The sequence below is a fragment of the Eumetopias jubatus genome, unplaced genomic scaffold (genome assembly GCF_037043125.1).
Source record: "Eumetopias jubatus isolate StellerSeaLion01/CBP00866 unplaced genomic scaffold, mEumJub1_p1.0 scaffold_8, whole genome shotgun sequence".
Lineage (NCBI taxonomy): Eukaryota > Metazoa > Chordata > Mammalia > Carnivora > Otariidae > Eumetopias > Eumetopias jubatus.
In genome coordinates, this window is record NW_028274814.1 from 23371112 (window position 1) to 23392549 (window position 21438).

At 49.9% G+C, this 21438-nt stretch overlaps 1 protein-coding gene and 1 non-coding gene across 4 annotated transcripts in view; one reads left to right on the forward strand and one right to left on the reverse strand.

The window, feature by feature from the left end:
- The first annotated feature begins 2284 nt into the window (after positions 1–2284).
- Positions 2285–2432, forward strand: LOC114217783 (U4 spliceosomal RNA). Its single transcript, XR_015768859.1, has one exon. It is a non-coding gene; the product is annotated as a U4 spliceosomal RNA (small nuclear RNA).
- Positions 2433–6634: 4202 nt separating this feature from the next.
- Positions 6635–21438, reverse strand: part of CAMK1D (calcium/calmodulin dependent protein kinase ID) — a 428166-nt gene continuing 413362 nt past the window's right edge. For all 3 annotated transcript variants that reach the window (XM_028114662.2, XM_028114661.2, XM_028114663.2), the window contains 3 exons: positions 14804–14891; positions 13788–13905; positions 6635–12327 (listed from right to left, as the gene is read on the reverse strand). In XM_028114662.2, the coding sequence (XP_027970463.1) occupies positions 12209–12327; positions 13788–13905; positions 14804–14891 (325 nt within the window). In that variant the 3' untranslated portion in view covers positions 6635–12208. The remainder of the gene's footprint in view (positions 12328–13787; positions 13906–14803; positions 14892–21438) is intronic.

The following is a 21438-nucleotide window of genomic DNA, read 5'->3' on the forward strand; positions in this document are numbered from 1 at the left end:
AAGCCTGGGCCCTGCTGTCAAACACACACAACTGGGGCCCTGGGCCCTGCTGTCAAACACACACAACTGGGGCCCTGGGCCCTGCTGTCAAACACACACCCCAGGGCCTGGCTCCTCCTGGTGTGGTCTTGAACCAGCAGCACCTGCCTCTCTCGGGAGCTTGTTAGCGATGCAGAAGCTCAGCCCGTCCCGGACCTGTTGCATCAAACCCTGCAGCGCCACAAGATGCCAGGTCCCTCATAGGCCCGTTTCAGTTCCAAAACCACTGCGCGAGGGGATGGGATGGTTCTTTTTCTGTGCAAGTGTTTTATCTGTATCCCTCTCTCTTTTCTCTCATTTTACTTCTTGTTCCACGAGGTCATGAGTGTCAATTGGCACAACGGCTGCTTTACCGTAAGGTCCTTTGGCCAGCAGAAGGCTTGTTGCCGTGTAACAGGGTGGCGGTTTCCAGACAGACACTCAGAGGGAGGGATATTTATTCCTAAGTCCTTGCCCTCCCACAAAGGGAAAGTGATCAAGGGGTCTTGGCTGTGGTCAAGCGTAGCAGACTGGTTGCAAGGGCTGCTTAATTCCTTCACGTGCCATGCTTTGCCTGTGGATTGATGAAATGGGTATTTCCTATTGCTCAATAAACATAGATGCCCCTTTGAATAATAAAATACAAATTCATTTTTTTTTTACAGCTTTACTGGAGTATAACTGATATACAAAGGATGGCATTTATTTATTTGGAGCAGGGAAGGGCAGAAGGTGAGGGAGAGAGAGTCCCAAGCAGACTCTGTGCTGAGGGCGGAGCCCGATATGGGGTTTGATCTCATGACCCTGAGATCATGACCTGAGCCGAAACCAAGAGTTGGACGTTCAACCTACTGAGCCCCCCAGGTTCCCCAAGGATGGCACATATTTAGTGTGTACGGTGTGATGAGTCTGGACTTCTGTAAACACCTGTGATACTACACCACAGTGAAATAGGCATTTGACACCTCCCAGAGTTTTCTTATTTCCCTTTGGGTTTTTTTTGTTGTTGTTGTTATTTTAGTTTTGTTTTGGTAAGAAGACTTCACATGAGATCTACTCTAGTAACAAATTTTGAAGTGCCTGAGATCTTACTGTTAACAGCAACAGATCTCTAGAATATATTCGTCTTGCTTGACTTAAAGTTTATACCCATTGAATAACTAAATCTCCATTCCCCCCAAGCCCCGACAACCACTACTGTGTTCTCTGCTTCTACAAATTTGATTTGTAGAATTTTATTTTAGATTCCTCGTATGGTTGGAATCATGTGGTATCTGTCCCTCTGTGACTGGCTCATTTCACTTAGCAAAATGTCCTCCGTGTTGTCACGAATGGCAGGATTCCCTTCTTTTTTAAGGCTGGGTAATAGTTCATCAAATGTATGTATATACCACCATTTCCTTATAAATTCGTAACTGTAAGTTTTTTGCACTGTACCTTTTCTTAGCCAATTCTATTTGCTAGCGTACTCAGTTCCATGAAAAGAGGCCACATCCTTCAAGAGTTGGGGGGGCCACGGCTCTAAGTGCTCTGAAGCTCCACGCTCCCTGGAGTGCCTTAATCAAGAGCAAATATGTATTTGTATTCAGTTGTGAGTTTTCAAAAGATTTAAGTGTTTATTAAAAGCTAAAGTATAAATGTTGACCTTTTATTTTACAGAGAAATAAGGTCTTTGGGGAACTTTTTGCACCTGGATTATAGTGATGCTTGTGTAACATGACTTAGAGGGGTGCAAGGGTCCTTCGCAGGAAGGGCAGAAGGAGACTGTACTGTGATTGCCTGAGGGAGAGGAAAGGAAGAGCGAAGGAAGAGAGACGAAGAGTAGATACGTCTCTGCAGGACAGAGCGCCCCTAACCATGGCCAAGCAAAGTGCTAAGGGCCTGGGTTCTGGCACCAGGCGACCTGCATTTAAATCCTGGCTCTGTCACCAGATGAGTGTCCTTGGGCTGCCGTAACAAAGTTCCACACACCGGGTGGCTTCAACCACAAAGATGGATTGTCTCACACCTTCTTGGAGACCGGAAGTCCGAGATGAAGGTGTTGGTTCCTCTGAGGGCTGTGAGGTCAGCAATCTGTTCATGCCTCCCCCCTAACTTCTGGTGATTTTCTGGCAATCCTTGGCAGCCTCGCCTTGTAGGTCTCTGTCTTAATCTTCCCATGGCATTCCCCCCGTGTGTCTGTCTGTCTCTGTTCAAATTTCCGTTTTAAAAAGATAAGGACGCCAGTCATAGTGGATTAGGATCTGCCCTCAAAGACCCTATTTCCAGCTTTGCGCAGTGGCAGTATTGTAGCCAGTGAGGTTTATCTGAGGCACGATTGTTGCTAATTGAAAGACCCTATTTCCAAATCAGGGCCCATTTTGAGGTACTGAGGGTTAGTACTTCAATATTTGAATTTTTATGGGGCACAGTTCAACCCATAAGAGCCCCTCGCCAGTGGTGTGGTTGGGAGAAGCCACCTAACCTTCCTGTGCCTCGGTACCCTCATCTATAAAATAGTAGTATCCCTACAACAGAGTCATTACAAGGACTGAAAAAGTCAAAACAGTGGCAGGCACACAGCACTATACGTGTTTGTTGTATGAGTTAATCTCTTCTATCTCAGGGGCCAGGTCTGTGGGTCCCTCCCTGCTGCGTGCTGCCTCCCCGTCTTCTCTACCTACATGTTGAATATAGGGGATTTTGCTGATGAGAGATGGTGAGTTCCAGAAAGCACAGTGGGAGCGCCTCAGAGCGATGGGAAGACAGAGGTTAGTTCAGACAAGAGGAGACACCCCGTGCTCGTTGAAGCTAGACCTGGAAGGCCTGGGCTAGAGTTGACCCTGGGCCCTCAGAGGAAGGCGGGTGATCACTTATGGTCCAGTTGTGTTTTGCTGCGAGCTAGGGAGTTTCTAAGCGCAAGGTGGCTTGATGACTAGGCTGCCCTGGTTCTGCCCTTGCGAATCACCAAGGCCACCTTTCCCCCCAGAGATCCTGGTTCAGTCGGCCTGGGCATTATTAGTATTTTCAGAATGTCCCCAAGATGATCCAAATACACAGGCAGGCATGAGAACCAGAGGGAGAGGTTCCTTCGAGTCTCAAATTGGGGTCCAGCGTTGGGGCAGTGGCAGCACCTGAGAGCTTGTGAGGAAGGCAGAAGCCCGGGCCCCAGCCTAGACCTGCTGAATCAGAGTCTGAGTCTTAGCACAATTCCTCAGGAGAATGCGCGAGATGCACTGGGAGGCAGCTTTCTGAGCAGTGGCCAGGAGGGACGAAGGGGGTGCTGTAGCCGGGAGCATAGCCAGGGAGGCTGGGCTCTCCTCTAGGGCAGACCCATTTACCTGAGCCGGAAGTGATGCCCAGTGTTCCCCACCTGCCGTGCCCTCGAGACATTCCTTCGTGGTGGGGATTCCTGTTCAGATACAAGACCATTACTTGTAAAGACTTACTCCCTGAGTAAGCTTTCTTTTCTCCCTCAGGGGTGCCATGTGACAAGCACCTCGGGCTAGGTGAGTACAGAAGTCAGCTGTTTGCCAGCTCCGTACTGGGGAACAGCTGGTCCTCACTGGGGTGGGGGTGGGGGCGATGTGCTCATCTGCGCATTCATAGCCAGGTTGGGCTGGCGGCTCAGCATCCCGAGTGAATTTCTCCATGAGCTGACATAAACAGCAAGGCCCACATGAACAGATCTTGGTGCACTTGAGAAAGAAAACAGTGTTGAAGCTAAGGGAATGTTATTGGGAGGGGAGGAGGGGGTGAAGAGGTAGGCAAGAGGAAAAGGGTTAATAAATTGGCCACGAGCTGCATTTTCCTGGCCCACTGTCTTTCTGGAAAGAGTCCCCTTGCTGATGGAAACATACTAGGTGGATGAGCTCATGCTAAATACAGTTCCTCTCAAGGGAGGCTGGAAGAAAACAAGAGATCTGAGCCACTTTCTTGAAAATAAATCAGCAGCTTTGAAGGTGATCTGCAGGAGAATAGCAGATGACAGGGAGGTCTGCATGTCAGGAATAAAACTTCGTATGAACAGAACTTATCCTGAGATATGAATCCGAGCAAGAGAACAGACTAATTTTAAAAAATCCAGCAGTATTAACTGCATCTCTGATTCTAGATCAAGTTCACAGCTTCTGTGACATTCATCCTTGAGAAATGGAACAACAGAACAGCAGAAAACACGTGGGCTGTTGGCATAGCGATGCCTATGCCTTCCCTGTGGGTCCTCATCGCTGGGTGACATGTAAGGCCAGGCTGGGCTACCAAACAAGATAAATGTCTCTTGGAGATGTGGACTGGACCCTAGGAACAGTGCGGTTCTGAAAAGTTAACTGATTTGATTGTGTCAATCCTCAACTCCGTAATCATCATCGGTCCCCACTTACCTACTAAATAGAGTCCAGATTTCATGCTTTCAAATTCAGTGACCTGGACAAAATCATGAGAGGCAACTGGGCAGAATGGCCTTTGGTGTCAGTCCCAGCTGAGTCAAACTGGCTGACCTCCGGTCAATCGCCAAAACTTTCTGAACCCAGCTGTGCACTGAAGGCACCTTCCTTATCAGGCTGATGGGCAAATGAGATGTGGAATGGGGTGCACTTAGCACAGTATCTAGAACCCAGTACATGATCCGTACATGACATCATCATTACTATGAGTTCTCGTTGGCACTACTAACAACAAGACTCCTCCCAGCCTACCTTCTCTCCCCGTGGTTTGCCCACACCCTTGGCTCATGCCTATGGAGATACGTACTATTCCGTCTGCGTCCATGCTCTTGCTCACACTTTTCCTACTCACTTCCTGGATGGCACCTTCGTGGATAAACAAGCCCCCTTTCCCCTGAGCCAGGGTGCAGGGCCTGGCGTGGAAGGTGTGGATTGGCCATCGGTCCCCACTACTTACTCCCTCAGCTGGAAGCCCCTCTGTACGGAGGGTCCAAGAGTACATGTGCGTGCACACACAAGACACCCTCTCTTTTTTGTTATGATGAGCTAATGTAACAGGAGTGCTTTTTGGAAATTACATATTCTGGGGGCTCCACACAGGTTTTGCAACCAAATATGTAAAAAAAAAAAAAAAAAAAAAAAAGGAGTTCATTACAGCTTCTCTTCCTTGGTCTTTCTCCGCTAGAGTGTACTGGCACAGCCGAGCCCATACACACCCCCGAGATCACCACTAGCCCAGCCAAATGGCTCGGCATGAGTGTGACCTGAAGACATTCTGTTTTCCGACCCTTTCTCTATGAGATAGTTTTGCTGTAGTCGTCCTCCTTGGGGGCGCGGAGGGCCAGGAGGGTGTGGGTGGACATGATTCATACCCCCTTTTGCCGTTAAGCTTTGTGCTTGCTGTGATCAGGCACGGCCCTTGTCTGGATGGACAATCCTGTAACCATGTGAGAAGTCTTTTCTTCTTGTACTGTTGGCCCCTAAGTGCATTATGATCAATGATAGATATTCACAAGAGAATGTGTAAGACCAAGTGTTATCTGGAAAATACAGGAAATTTGAGGTGAATTTCAGTGTCCCCAGAGAGGCTTGAGCCCCAGGGAGGCTGGGTAAATCTAGGAAGGACAGAGGGGCTGACCTGCTCAATGTGTCTGGAGCCAAGCACAAAAAAAGTTTGACCTTAAACATTTCGACTTGAGGGCACTAATAAATACCAGCTTTCTATCAGGGTATGTTTTATACTTTAGTGTGTTCGCTTTCGCTAAATTTTCAGTCACACTTGGCGAGTCCTATCTTTAATAAATCCTTACACAGTTTTCAAAAGTGGTTAGGTTACCAAAGTTCTTTGGTTCCTTAAAATCTGCATCAACACTGTCACCTATGAACCCACCAAATGATCCATTTGCTTTGATATACTTCATAATTAGGGTCTGCACTAAGAGAAGCCATACTGAATCAGAAAAGACTACATGTCAGATGGTGTGTGCCATATTTCTTCGGGGCTCCCTTATTTCCACAAAGGCCGTTTTCATCGATCCTCACTGCACGGGAAAGTGTTAATTCTGTTTCTCTAACACACGTCCAGTTCATTTCCCTCCGCAAATAGTCACTTACCATTTGGATTGGAGGTATCGTCTGGTCATCAGAGCTACTTCCCACAATATATTTGATGACCTATGAAATGCTGGTCCCCCCACCCAAGAGAAAGAAAGATAGCAGGCAGCCTTCTGCTCAGAATGAATCTTCCTTTAGGCATGGAGAGCTCCAAAGTTGTGCAGAGCAAACAGGTGGGTGTGGGGGTGAGCCTGCTGACCCCCTACTCAGACAAGGGTTCCTCAAAATCGGCTTTTCCTCTAAGTAACTCATGAATATCTAGTTAGTGCAATTTGAGTTAATGGGCCCACCTCCAGCCTCTTTCTGCAGCAGCAATGAAAAAGGGGAGCTTTCCCGTCCAGCAGGGTGGTAAAGTGGGGCACCCTCCACAGACCTCAAAGCCAAGATGTGCCCACCTCTTCCTCTCTTGGCACTTCCGGCTCATTGGGCAGGTGACGTGAAATGTTTAGGGAACCTCATGAGTTTCCAGGGGCTCAAACTCCCTGACTTCAAATCCAAACTTCGGAAAGGAGAGGAAAGAGAGAGCTCTTGGAACACCCCCCTCTCCCGCTTTATGGAGGAAACAAGCCGCATACATCTGACGGTGGTTAATTGTCTTTATTGGAGGAAAACAAGAAGTCATCAATCTCGTTATCATTATGATAGAAATCTTGGTATGTGTACATGATTGTCAAGGCAGAGAATCATTTGCTACATAGGCCCATGAACAATTTTGCAGTGCCGCAAACCTATGTGGGTTAAACTTCTTGCAGTTTGTTACATGCATGGAATAAATGCACAGTTTCCCTTCTTTGGGACAAACGTGTTTTTTATGGGAAAATTAAACCAATCACAAGCCTCATAATAATAGACGCGGGGACATTCCTGGATTCGCCAGTTGTAAGCTTTTGGAAAACATGCTCGCTCGCTGGTGGGAGGGCTCAGAGAAATGACGGAGGCCAATAAGAAATTGTTCCCAATTTTATTCTGGACAGAATGTGCCTTTTATGTCGTCCAACCTGAAAGTGGCACTAAGCTAAATGTTCTCTGAAACGTGCAGCCAGTCTTTGGAAACAAAATGCTCTGCAGCCTTTCTCTTGTCATCGGATGGCTTGTCATACACTCCAACGCTGGGGCCCCGGAGGGAGGGTGGCAGGCTTCTGTGTGTACGACCGATGTCCAAACGAGTGACGTTCTTGTTCCTTCTTTTCTCCTTCTGGAGAGCCCGGCTGCCAGCCCTGCCCCAGGCCCTGCAGGGCTGACATGAGGGCCTGGCCATCTCCGTCTGCCCAGATTAAGGTTTGCCTTTGAGGACGAATTTATTTTGTGTTTGGGCATTGGAGTCCCTGGTGATGACTTGTCTCTATGACCGAAGCCTCAAACACTCCTCTCTCATTTTCTTTCTTTTTTTCCTGTCCATAAGAAAATAAAATCACCTCTAAGTAAAATAATTCCGTAAATAATCAGAAGAAATAATCACCGTATGAGAAGTTCCCTGGGGACCAAAAGGTTAAAAATAGATACGGCAAATGCAGAAGCAGCGTTGGTACAAAGGGTGAATGCAACAGTTTGTCCCTTTGGTGGAGACACAGAGAGAGAGGCAGACACCGAGAAGCCATTCCACCCTTGCTTTTGTTCACAAAACCAGACCTGGCAGCCACATGCTGCGGGGTTGGCGGCCAAATGCACAGCCTTTGGGTTCGAAGAAGCGGAGCCCCAACGCCGAGGCGCTCCAGTCGCAGGCGGCAGGGAAGGCCGGGAAGGGCTGCTGTGCCTTCCAGTGATGGTCTGAGTCCGCGTGCGGCAGGGGACAGGCCGGGCCCTGACCAGCGTGCGGGGCCGGCTTCACAGTGCGGCTGGGCCGGGCCCTCGGCCAGGCTGCGACCGTGATGCGCTGGGACCTCAGGTAGGGTACGGGCGCAAGGGGGCTCGCGCTTCTGTCTTCCTTTCCCCGCTCTGTCCGCTGTCTGCGGTGGACCCTTTGACCAGCTCCCCGGCAGACGGGGGTTTCCTGGTGTCTTCGGGAAAGAAGCCCCCCTCGGAGGACTCTGTCCAGTTCACCTTTTCTAGCTCAACACTTTAAACTCTGAGAACCAAAGGCTTGAAACGCTTGTTTGCAAATGTCAGGTGCACTTGCAGCCCCAACCGAGGACCAGGCGCCCCCCTCCCCCCGGGAAAAGAGCGGTGGGTTACATACAGGTACACACAAATTTTTTTTTTTTGAAACAAACTGAACAGTGTTTGGTCTGGAATGTGTTTAAGGAAAAGGCAAACTCTTTTGCCGAGTGTGGGGAGACAGGACGTGGAAGTACTGTTTGAGAAGAACATGCAAAGGTTTCGTGCATTGGTTGAAACAGAGGCCCTTCATCTCTTTGGCCGGAAGTGAGTGTGTGACCTTGGGAAAGAGTACATCTTATTTCCGTTTATGAGATAGGAGGAGGAGCTGCCGTTTGCCGGCCCTGGCTTTCCCTTCGTGTATCCGAGGGAAACCTCATGAGTCACACGGGGTAGGGAGTGTTGCAGCAACCCGAGCGCCACCCCCGTCTTCAGCCCTGGAGCCATGGTTCTTGCTGGGCCACAGAGCCTTCAAATACCAAGTTCTCTTATGGTCTCTTCGGTCTAAAATTGCTCATAAAATGTCACATCCCATGGGTTAATCAGATGAAGCTGTCACTCCTCGAGAGAGAGAGAGAGGGTCAACGCCCTTTCAGGAGGAGTCCCTGGGGTTCTTGACCTTCACTCTAAAGGGGAATTCTTGTCTCCCACCTGGAACCCGTCCAGGATATGCTGGACACCAAGGCAGACAAATGAATAAGATGAGGTCAGTGCCGGGCAGGTAAACTGAGTCTGAGGGTCCTATGCCCAATCCCTGTCATCAGATGGCCCTGGCTTCCTAAGCGTCAGAGCCTTGCTTGTTTAGCCAAAGCCATCTCGTGTTGCCCCACGCTGGCCTGCTGAGTTCCTTGAACATCATGCTAACCGCTGGTTAGAGAGCGGGACCCTCTCCAAGGCCACAAGCTCCCACGCAGGGAGGTGGCGCCACTCCCTGCTCTTGAGGTGGGGCTACAGAAGTGACCAGAATTGTTGCCATAGTCAAGAACACTAAGCCCTGCCTTTTTTTTTTTTTTTGGCATGCATAGTCCTTTACAAAGGAGACACGAAGGGGGAGATTAATCTTGCTGCTCTCTTACGGGGTTGGAGGCAGTGGGAGACGGGGAGACCTGCCCCTGGCAACAGAGCTGCGGTCCATCTATCTGGGCATCTCCATTTCTCAAGGGTATTCTGTGGTCCTCTGTGCTTCCCATCGGGACTCCCTGCCCCTCTCGGCTCCAGCGGCCTTTACCCCATCCAACCCAACGCCCCAGGCCCCGGTATGCTTGCGAGGGAGAGCCGTGAGCCGTCCGGACTCCAGGGCACCCTGGTTAAGAGCGATCAGCTGCTGGTCTTGGGGGGCCTGCTTGTGGGCGCACACTCGCTGCCTGTCTCAAACCAGTGCTAGTTTTGCCTACTGCCTCACGGAGGAGGTGAAAAGCGGGACATGAGGGAAGGACAGACGGATAGGCAGCTGAGGGAGAGACCATTCAGGGACACGATTTCAACATGTCCTATTCAAGTAGGAAAAATTATCCACTTGCTCTGAGAAGCTCAGGAGACCAACAGGGAGCTTGGGGTTGAAAGGAAGCCCCCGGTGGGACCAGTGGCCGGCCCTGAGCCTCGGCCACACACTGGCTTCCACGGGGAGTGGAAGCCTGGGGCACGTAGGAGATGCTCAGCTCCTACGGGTGGGATCTGACGTCGGGGAGGGGCCTGGGACTCAGCCGCCCCACTCGGCAGGTCTTAAAAGGCACATTCTGTGTTCTCTCGTCGTGTGATATGATAATAAAGCATAAATAATACGAAATGCGGTTGAAAGAGAACCTCTCTACTTCTGCCACAGAGGCTCTCTCAAAGAGCAGAAGTTCTTCCATATGGAATTTCTTTTTCTCCTCTTCCTGAAACAATAGGAAATGACCAAAGTCTGGTGGTGTTGAAACGGTCTTGATTTGCCTGATGTCGAGTTCAACAGAGTTTACCTTTTGGGCTGAAAGCAGTCACCGTCTCCTCGCACAATGTTTTGGAGACCTGAAGCGTTACGGGCCAAGCATGGCCAGGGGCTGGCCCAAACCACAGAAGGGACGCTTGCGACAGGCCTCAACTTTCACCTCCTCTGCACATGTCAGGTAAGACATACCTTCAAACTAATAGAATAGAACATGCGTCCCGTATATCAGCTCTAGGAAATAATTTAATCACCCATCAGTGAATGTGGCTTCAAAAGTTGCTCTCCCAATGCAACTGACTGCATCGAGCCCACAGGCCAAAGGACCGATCACTACTCCGTCACCCGTTACAGGGACCCCATCCGGGCAAATGATCACCCCCTGCAACATCTAATTACATGTTTTCTGATACTATGGAATGCTCCATTACGCCTGTTAGTAAGCAACACCCTAATAAAGCTCCTGGAGAGAGACCTCAGTTTTCTCAGATACTCTTTCTAATCTTCATGCCATTTTTTTCTACCAGTAAGGCAGACCTACAGATCTACAGGGACACGCGGCGGACTTGAGGCTCATGGTGCAAAATGCAGACTCATGGTCTTGCATGGGCAGGAGGGCCAAGGGATGCATGCCTCTGCAAGAGAGCGTCCTGGAAGCCCCCTTGAGAAGGGTTTGCCCCCAGGTTCATGCCGTGCTCTATCCTGCACACCTATGCACCACATGGACCGACAACACGGCCAGTTTGCCTGGGACATGGCCAGATTTACCATGAAAGTCCTCCAACCCAAGAAATTCTTCACTCCCAGGCAACCTGGGCCCTTTGGTGACTCCACCATCACAGGTCTTTGGTTTTTCAGATTGCCCTGGTCAGAGGGAGGCCTTCCAGCCCCGGCCGGGCCTGGCGGAAGCCGTCTCTGGCCATCCCTGTGGTGGTCAGTGTCCTGCTTGCTCGGCAGGCCACCTCTCCTTACCACCCCCAAGATAAATGGACTCTTTTCCAAGGCCACTTCCCTCTCCTTGCCTGGATAACATTCAGAGAAGGACCGGATAAAAATCTGCAGAAACGACTTATGTGAGTCAGAGGCCATTTTAAGTGTAAGATTAGAAATGCATTTTTTTAAAAAACAGAGAGATTAACTTGAAAACTGCATAGCTGAGAGGGGAGCTTTCTGCGTTACCCTCGGGAGACGTGGGGGCTGGGCGGGGAGCTCCCTTTGGACAAAATGGCATCTGGTTCCTTGTGGAAGGGCGGCTCTTATGTCTTTGCTGGGCATCCCCTTTACAGCACGTGGAGCCTCTGAAGTTTAGCCTTAGTCTCAGGGAAGGAGCAGGTTTCTGTATTTCTGACCAGTGACAGAGAAGGTGCCTAGGGTCCCTGGTTGGCCAGGGGCGGGCTGGAGGGGGTGCTGGAAAAGGTTTTTTCTGTAGATTCCCTCCCAAGGTGGCCCTGGAGACAAGACAGCCCCGAGGAACTGCAGAGTCGTTTTCGTAGAGAGCTGCCCCTCCAGGGAAGGGGCAAGAAAGAGGAGGAGAGTAAAGTGCACTCTTCGCCTTGGAGACAGATGCTTGATCCTCCTATTAGAATTTTAAAAAATACCTTTACATTCCCCTTGGTGGGGAAAAAAAAAAATCTCTTAAAGGTTAACATAAAACTCTACTACTGACAAGCAAAAGATACAGGTCATGGGATTCAGGAGTGTAGATCAGAAAGCGCATTTCGTAAAAGGTAAAAAATAAAACCCTAATGCGCAATATTTACCGGTACTTAAATAATCCAGTTGAAACCTTTTTTGTCATAAATGAAAAAAATACAACATAGACGGTTACCCATACCCAGAAGAGCGGAAATGACAGGGCTTGGGGGAGAGGACGCGGGAGGTCCGTTCTGTCAGATCTTCTGCAAGATTCGTATGTACAGCACCAGATCCTATTACGTCAGCTCCCTTGAGTCAGTACAGTTTGTGAGAAATGAACGCTTCAGAATTGCAGTATAAAATATGGCCATAAAAAACTTCTGTCTTCCAGTCCTGTGTAGGAAGGTGCACCATGCAAGGTGGGATCGCTCCAGAGTGGCTGGTGGCGCTGGGGGCCCCCTTCCCCGGCCCCGCCCCTGGGCCCTGCCTCCAGAGCCAGTCACTTGCTTCCAGAGTGCACTGTGGTCACAGTGGTGGGCCTCGGTCTCCGCTCTGCCCCCACTCCAGAGACCCCCGACGAGGAAGAAACGAGACTACAGAGCGTGGAGGGTGCCCGACCTGCAGGGAGACAGTGGACACAGGAGGTCAAAGCTCCAGAAGAAAATACTCGCTCCCCTTTCCCACGGCAGGGTTTGGGGGGTGGGGAGCAAACTTTTATACACTTGATTCTAAATTTTTACCTACCTGTAGGAAAGCATTTGCAAAGGGTCCTTAAAATGCTTTCTTCTTAGGCCCAACTCTTCCCTTCCATTCTCATTATCATGATCATAAGGGCTTTGTAGTTGATGATGACAGGGTTTAGCACCCTCATAGGATGGGTGCTGCTTACTGAGTGCTTACTATGTACGAGGCTTCAGGCTAGGTGTTGAATACACACTCATTTTAAGAGCTGTTGTCACCACAGCTCCGTGAGTAGAGATTTGAAGAATAAAGAAAGAATACAATCCCCCTTCCGCCCCCTGTTTTGTGTGTGGTCTCTACTCCTGCTAAGAGGTGTCTGTGACACAGAGAGATCGCCATGAGAAATCACCTCTTTCTCCTATTCCAGCAGCCCTGGCCTAGAAAAATGCCTCATAGGCTGCACCACCATGCTCCCCAAGCCACGTGTTGGCATCAGACAACGCTGATGTGGGATGAATCCCCTGAAGCTCAGCTCCAGTAGTGCATCTGCCTGTGAACTTTGTGGGCTCCGACAGAGGGAGATCTATCATATGTGGGTCTACCACGGTGTGCGGTTGGGTCAGGGGATGCTCATGGAGATTTCTGGGGAAAATGTAAGGGCTCACCTTCCCAGATGAGATGGGAAGACTATTGAGAGGGGGAGGGAACCCTTTTCTGAGGGTAATGGGGTGAAACGTGAGGCCCAGAGCGAGACCAAATGGAAGGGCCTCATGATCAAGGAGATAACGGCCAATGGGCACCATCAAGGCAACTCCTCCGAAATGGACAGGAGCCCCTGGGATGGCCTAATATAGAATGAAGATAAGTACACCAGAGGGTGGTGGGGAATGGGAGAGAGAAATAGACGAGTGCAAGCGACCATCCACGCAAAGATGAGGGACTGTGCAATACCCTACAGCAAAGCCAATGCACGTCACATACTTCAGCTCCAAGTATCAAAAACAGATATTAAAAGCCAATGAGATCAGGCGATCATGAGTCTCTGCCATCCCTTCCTCAACCCCTAAGAATGACGCACGATGGCAAGTGAACCTCAGGGGAAGGAGACACAGATCCAATAGTGTCTGGGCTTTTGTCTAGACAGACATGGCTGTGCGGGACTTGAGCCATGGATTTCTCATCTCAAACTGGGAATAACAATCCTCACTGTTGTGTGAATATCCGATAATGAACTGTTTAGGAAATATTCTTTCTAAATTAAATAAGGTCCCCGGGTTGTTGGGACGTTCAATGGGATGAGGTATCAAAGACCGGGTGCTCGCGGACGCCAGTCCCCTCCCCACCCGAGACGTGTCGGCAATACCGGTTGGAAAGTTCTGTCCTTGCTGCATACGCACAATCTTTTTGGCTGGCCAAGCTGAGGCCGCTGGAAACACTTGCATTTGAACTGTCCAGGCTGCTGCCAAGATGAAGCTTCCTCATATGCCTCACGACGGCCGTCGCATTGAACGCTTGCTGAAATTTAAGGAAGGGAAAAAGCGCACAAAATAGTCCGGCTCATTCGAAAAGACTCAGGCTGTGTCCGGTTGTTTCTCCTGTTACCCCGAGCATTTCGGACGTCTTAAAACATTCTCACGGTACTTTAGAAAGGAAGCTCATCTTGCCTCTTCTTCTAAAACGACACGAAATCATTGTGCCCCTACCCACCCCCGAGATGTATTTTGGAGATTTAAACAAATACTCTTCTTCTGACATAGCAAACATCTAGAATGAATGTAAACCAATTCTCTCCATAATTTTAGAGAAGTGACTTTTAGAATCAAAGGCATGTTATAATAAGACAGTATCTGAAATGATACTCTACGATGAGGTTTTAAGGTAGTTTTTATTTTCCTGTTGTTGGCGCTCGTGTCCTAACTCATAGCCTTTCCTCTGAATAAAGTAGGTCAGTGGAATTCATTTCGTTTCTGTACAGCCTCTTGGGGCAGAACAGCCAGCTCTTAATTTATGCACACTGATTAGGGCCTAGGGTTTAGGCTTTCCTAAACAGGGTTTCCCTGGGTTTCCCTTCCTGCTTTCGTATCATTTTAATGCAAGTCAACTATTCAAAGTTCCAGTAATGGAAAGGCAGACAACAGGAATTATGGTCTTAAGAAACAGCAACTGAGTGAGAACCAGCACTGTTGCTGGGGAAATATTAAATCGTGTATTTAACCCCCCGACACCATGACACCCCCTTTGCATCTTAATCCTCATCAGTTAAAATTAGCAAGATTTTTCTGGGTGAGGTTCTGGGGATTTTCATCCAACTCAGGTGATAGTAACATTTAGAAATAATAAATGCTCCGACCACAGGGCAAATTTTGTGGGATTTGTTCGATTCACCAGGAATTGAATAAAGCAAGAGACTTACTCTCCATTTGCTTTTTGCGAAGTTCTTCCGGATCTGGGCACTGACAGACTCATGAATGTTTTTGTTGAGGGCTGTGTCACCAGCGATCCTGAAACAGAGGCAATGATGCTTCTTTAAAAGACTTTCTTGGGCGGGGGGCGGGGGGGTGTGTGTGCTGTGATACTGGGTCTCACGCTGCTTTCCCAGGAAAGACTCAGTCCTGCGCCCATCCCGAGGTTCCCTGAAAGGGTTGCTCGTCGGCGCCCTTCCAGGCTGCATGGCTCTTGTCTGAACGCACACAGTCCTCCACCGCCATGCTCAAAGTCCTGTCCCCCTTCTAGACACTGCACCCTCCGGGGCATTCGTGGACCTCTCTGCCTGGTTCCCACTTCATCCCTTTTGACCGCAGTTCCTGCAACAGCAGAAGACACAAGGCAGCCTGAACCCAGTTTCCCCTCCTTCTTCCTCCGACTCCCTCTCCACCAGCTCTCTACCTGTAGGAGGTCCTGATGTGTTTCCTGCCTGGTCTGACCACCAGATCCCTACCCAGGGCCATCTTCCCAGCTTCTCCCTGCCTGAGGCTCCGTCTTTGTGTCCTCTCCAGGCCCGCTGCTCCGTGGACCCGCTCACACCCTGGGCCCAGAACATCCTTCCGGCTCCATTCCAGCAGAATGAGGCTCGGCCACGTTGTCCTTGCCCACACCGGGTGCCCCCTCACCTCTGTGCTCAGTGAGAGGGCACCCAGCCTCAGCTCACCCCTGCTTGGCAAATCTTCTTCCCTTGCATTTCCTGGAAAAGTTCTCAGAATGGCCAGGACCAAATCCACTCGGCACTCGGCTGGGCATTCGTTGTTGCTGTTCTACAGCCCTCTGTTAGCAGGGAAGAAGGCAGGTCTGCTCTTCACCTCTGTCCTTAGAAACCACCTAGGAATTACGGCCTTCACCCTGGTCCTTCCTCCATCTGCTTTACCACCTCTCCTTCCCTCTAGTCCTCCTTCCCCTTCTCCCTGGTCTCCTACCTGCCCCCCATCTCGGTTCACAATCTCCAGTCTCATTGGTAACCTGGAGGTCACTCGCTTCTTCCCCCACACATCCGCATCAACCTCAGCACCGTCCCTCCACTACAACTAATCACCTGGCCTTCCCCCCAGTTTCAGAGGAAGCTGTGTTTTGCTCTCATTCTTTTCTGCGCTTAGAACCTTCCATATCTTCCTTTTCATTTAACAACTATTAAATTCTAGCTTGGTATCCGATACCTATGAAATAATATTTTTTAAAGATTTTATTTATTTATTTGACAGAGAGAGAGAGACAGCGAGAGGGAACACAAGCAGGGGGAGTGGGAGAGGGAGAAGCAGGCTTCTCGCCGAGCCGGGAGCCCGACTTGGGGCTGATCCCAGTGCTTGGGTTCATGACCTGAGCCAAAGGCAGACGCTTAACGACTGAGCCACCCAGGCGCCCCCCCGCCATGAAATAAATTTTTGCATCTTGGAGGTTAAGGGGCAGATAAATGTTGGGAACATCCTTTCTGGCTGGAAGGTGACTGGTTAGTGAGGAAACCTGTCATCTCCCAGACCCACATGGCCCTGGACCCCAAAACAGCCTGGATGCCACACCATGTGATGTCCAACCATTTGAAGATAGGAAGGTAACAAGCTTCGGCCTTATTCAGACAAGAAATCATCCCCAGGTAAAAAATATGTCCCCACCCACCCCAGCCTTTCACTTGAGAATAGAAACATGGTGCAGGACTGGACCTTTAGTCTGTGCCAGGCTGGGATGCAGTTTAGAATGCACTCCGATATTCTCAGCTAAGAGCAAGCCCCGCCCCTCCCAGCACAGACTCCCAACTTTTTCCCAGCAAGGCTGGAAAGACTTAACCAAGAGGACGCTCAGAAACGGACTCAAGAGAACCAGGCTTCCATTTCCAGCGACTGCCAGTTGCCCACTTTCCCCAGGAACACACCAGTGAAATAGAATATTGGGCAAATCCATGCGAAACAAGAAGAACAAGGTTAGGGGACTGCAGACATCTTTATCAAGCTTTTCCTTCCAGATAATTCATGTGAGTGTTTCCTCCTGCACCTTTTTAAAAAAATTTTTATTGTTATGTTAATCACCATACATTACATCATTAGTTTTTGATGTAGTGTTCCATGGTTCATTGTCTGTGCATAACACCCAGTGCTCCACGCAGAACGTGCCCTCCTTAATACCCATCACCAGGCTAACCCATCCCCCCACCCCCCTCCCCTCTAGAACCCTCAGTTTGTTTTTCAGAGTCCATCGTCTCTCATGGTTCCTCTCCCCCTCCGACTTACTCCCCTTCATTCTTCCCCTCCTGCTATCTTCTTCCTCCTGCACCTTTCTTAAAAGCTACATCCTCGGGGCGCCTGGGTGGCTCAGTCGTTGGGTGTCTGCCTTTGGCTCAGGTCATGATCTTGGGGTCCTGGGATTGAGCCCCGAGGCAGGCTCCCTGCTCAATGAGGAGCCTGCTTCTCCCTCTCCCTCTGCTCCTCCCCACCCCACTGGTGCTCTCTCTCTCTCTCTCTCTCTCTCTCAAATAAATAAATAAAATCTTAAAAAGAAATAAAAGCTACGTCCTCAGAGAAGAAGGCCAATTCCAACTCAACGGTGGCCAGCACCTTCGTGGAAACGAGCATGCAGAAGTGGTAGGAGTACAGGGTGCCTCAGGCTGAGTACCACTGCAGGGCAGAGCCGTGCTCCAAACCAAACAGACCAGCGAGGGGGTCAGAGAGACTCCCTTCTCTGTGGGTTAGCATGGGCTGAGATGTAAGGAAAATGCAAACTTCCAATTATTTCAGGAATGTTCCGTGCTTACTTCCCCCCTCCCAGGGCGTGCTGCAGCTGAGTAAGACCCAGCAGGGCAGACGTGGCCCAGAGGCTCCCATGAGGCCCTCTCCTTGGGGAGGTTGGCCCATGACAGCACACAGTCTTCCTCCAATGGGCCCCATCACGGAAATGCCTGCTGCTGACCATGAGCCAAGGAGTTTACAGCGACAACGTACGCCACTCTCCATGCTCAGCGCTACCTGCTTCAGCATTATTCGTCAACAACACTGGGGGCGTGGAATGTTAGGATTGGAAGGGACTCTGATTGTAGCTCGATGGTCCTAGGAATTAAACAATGCCTCCGACCCAGGGGAATTTCCTTATAAATCTGTATACACAGACACATATAAAGCTATGGACACCCACATTCCATTCATGTCTCTTCTGCTTTCCAGGTTTTTAAAAATAATTTCTTTTTAAGTAATCTCTACACCCGACAAGGGGCTTGAACTCACAACCCCGAGATCAAGAGTTGCATGTTCTACAGACTGAGCCAGCCAGGAGCCCCACTTTGCTTTCCGGTTTTAACGCCCTGCTAACAACGCAGATGGCATTCACACAAATCAACCTTTGCGAGGTCTGTCTGGCTCTCCATACACAAATCATCAAACTCATCTCTCCCTGCCTTCTGGGGTTTTGTTTTGTACCTAGTCTACTCTACCTCCACAGCTCTGATTTTGCGTTTTTCTAGTTACCTGCTCAAGACAGGCTTGGTGATGCCTGTGTGTACCCCAGACAGGGGTTTCTCAGACTCCTGGGCTGCTTCCTGATCCTATAGTCAACCACAGCTTGGCAGACTGGAGCCCAGAAGAGGGGAGGGGTCTCAGTGAGCACTGAGGAGAGGGCTGTAGGTGCCACCCTGGCCTGGCCGACACACGATGTCCCCCCAGGTGGGTCCACTGTCAAGCGTTGCCTGGGGCATGGATGCCCAGAAATCATCATTTTGGTTTCTGTGTCGACATAACTAGAGACAGAGGTCCAGACAACCTGAACCAGACAAACCCCATCAAGGTGCTTCTCTGTAAGGAGGAATGGGCTCCCACCCGGCCAGCAGGCTGGTGCTTCCTTACCATGAACCACCATGAAAAGGCAAAGCCTCGGGCGCCTGGGTGGCTCAGTTGGTTAAGCGACTGCCTTAGGCTCAGGTCATGATCCTGGAGTCCTGGGATCAAGTCCCGCATCGGGCTCCCTGCTCAGCGGGGAGTCTGCTTCTCCCTCTGACCCTCTTCCCTCTCGTGCTCTCTATCTCTCATTCTCTCTCTCTCAAATAAATAAATAAAATCTTTAAAAAAAAAAAAAGAAAAGGCAAAGCCTCACGTGGGAGAGGCACAGAAACATCTAGCAAGATGGGCTGACTGCCCTTGACACGCACAGCTTTGAAAGGAGCCCTGTCCTAGCCGAAGTGCCTGTTTTGGGCCGAGGGAAGGTGTCTGTGACTGTCAGGGGCCCTCCTGGCTCCAGGGAGCCTTGATTAAGTTGGAAGAGCAAGTGCAGAATAAGAGATCATGTTCTCTGGACAGAATTGATGTGCCAAGACCACAGCTTCCAGAACAGCAGTGTGGACAGAGCTGGGCTTCCCTGGAATCATGACTCCACTTTCTGTCAGCTCTCTGTTGAATCTGTGCTGCCGGGGGAATTTTACATAAAAGAAACAAAGATATCAGAAATGCAGGCAGCGGGGGGCATTTCCCTGATGTTTGAGTCAAATTGTGTTCATTTTTACCATTTCCTAATGGTTGACTTCCTGGGACTTGGGAAACGCATGTAAGAAATGATACAGCGTCCAAAGTAAAAGAGAAGCTTTGAAGTAAAGAGGCATCAATTTGCTCAGGAGCTCACATGCTACTGCATCTTGAGGAGACCCAGGCCAATGACCCTGAAGTCTCTGTCTCCAACCCGACCTCCTTCCTGGGCTCCAGATTCAGCAAAGAACAACCCCCCCCCCCCCCCCCCCGCCCTCCGCCCAGCTCAGCTCTGCACTTAGACGACTGGCCCCTCCCTCCTGCTCCACACACAAGCTGCTACTCCTCCCAGTGGAGGCATCTCACCGGCCCAGTCCCTTCAACTGGAACCCTGGCAATAACCTCTGGGCCCCCTGCCCCGAGCGCCGCGGCTCCCCGCCTCTGGCGGGTCCCTCGTGCTCTCTGTCTGCTCCATCCCTGTGGCTCCGGACAGGCCCCCTCCCCTCTTCTCTGGGCCAGCCTCCACTCCACCTCCAGCCAGCACCTCCCTGCTGCCTCCCTTGGCTCAGCACCAGGGATTCATCCCTATCCTGCAGCTTGTTGAGCTTTCTGAGATGGAAATCTGATCACCTGCTTAAAACCTGTCAGGGCCCCCACCGCCCAAAGGGAAAAGTACAAATTGCTTTGTGTGATGATAAATTAATGGCAACTCATACAGATGGGAGATGTATTAGGTACCAGGTCCTCTTCTTCTTATTTGTATGTCATGTCTCGTTCAACCCCTGGAAAAGCCCTAGAGGATAAGTACTGCCGTTATTCATGATCTCACTTCGACATGGGGGGGGCGGTGGCGGGGGGGGCCAGGGCTGTACAGCCCATGCTGTAACAGAGGGTGAAGTGGGGACTGGGACTCAGAGTTTGCACTACCCTGGTGGGGACCCTGGAGCTCGCACCAGAACCCCGATGGCCATGCCTTCTTTTCTGGTTCCCTCCTGCCTTGCTCCTTTGTCCATTGCCCCTCCAGCAATATGGAGTATGTGGTTCCAGGACAGAGATGCGGTTAGGCCCTAATGATGGGCCAGGCCGCTCACCCCACCTCCAACTCCTGTCCTCCCTCAACAGCCTGGTGAAGGCCTCATGGCATGAGGCTCGGCCCCTCTGGGAAGTCCTCTGCCAGGCCCCTCAGTGAAATGACCTCCCCCTTCTTTGGTTTTTCAAAAAACTGTCTGGTGAAGCAGGGACTAGGTTTCAGCTGGCCTCCTTCCTGTCTTCCACAGAGCGAGGCTGGATGAGTGAACATGTCGGAGGAAAACTGCTTCCCTTCTTTAGACATCACTTTCCTCCTCCATCAGATCATCCCCAAAGTCTCATACTTTTAGTCCTCATACGAGATAAATACGTGCTGCGATGTAACAGGATGGCTATGGTCAACCCTGCTCTTGCATATATTTCAAAGTTGCTGAAGAGTAAATCCTAAAAGGTCTCATCCCAAGGAAACAATTGTTTCTGGTACCTACATAACGGGGTGGATGTTAATTACACTTCCTGCGGGAATCATTTTGCAATATATGCAGATTTTTTTGCATATTTTTGCAAAATATGAAGTCATGATGCTCTACACCATATATTTATAGACAGTGTATGTCAACCACACCTCAACAAAACTGGAAGAAGACAAAGTCTCCTACAGCTTTGAAGGCCATTGTTGGTATTGTTGGTGAAGTAAGAAAAGCTTTACTAACTTTGTCACACACTTTGACCTATTGTCCAATGTAACTTGTTACAAAATAAAATATCATTTATTTTAAACTTCTTAAAAATAGATACGACCAAATCTGCCTCCTTATTCAGAAGCACCTTTCCCTCCCCTTCTGCCATTCCTATCTTCCTTTTACTTCTCCTGACAGGGTGGTGTTGAAGAGCACTTATTTTGGAATCAGTTCTGACCAGAAACAAGGGTGGCTTCACCATCAGGTAGTGGTCCCGCAGTCTTGGCTCAGGCTAAGTTACTTTATCTTTCTACATCGATTTTCTTATTTCTGACATGGAGACAAAACCTACCTTACAGGGTTATTATAAAGAAAAACATGAGATGATATTTTAACGCAATTAGAACAGTACC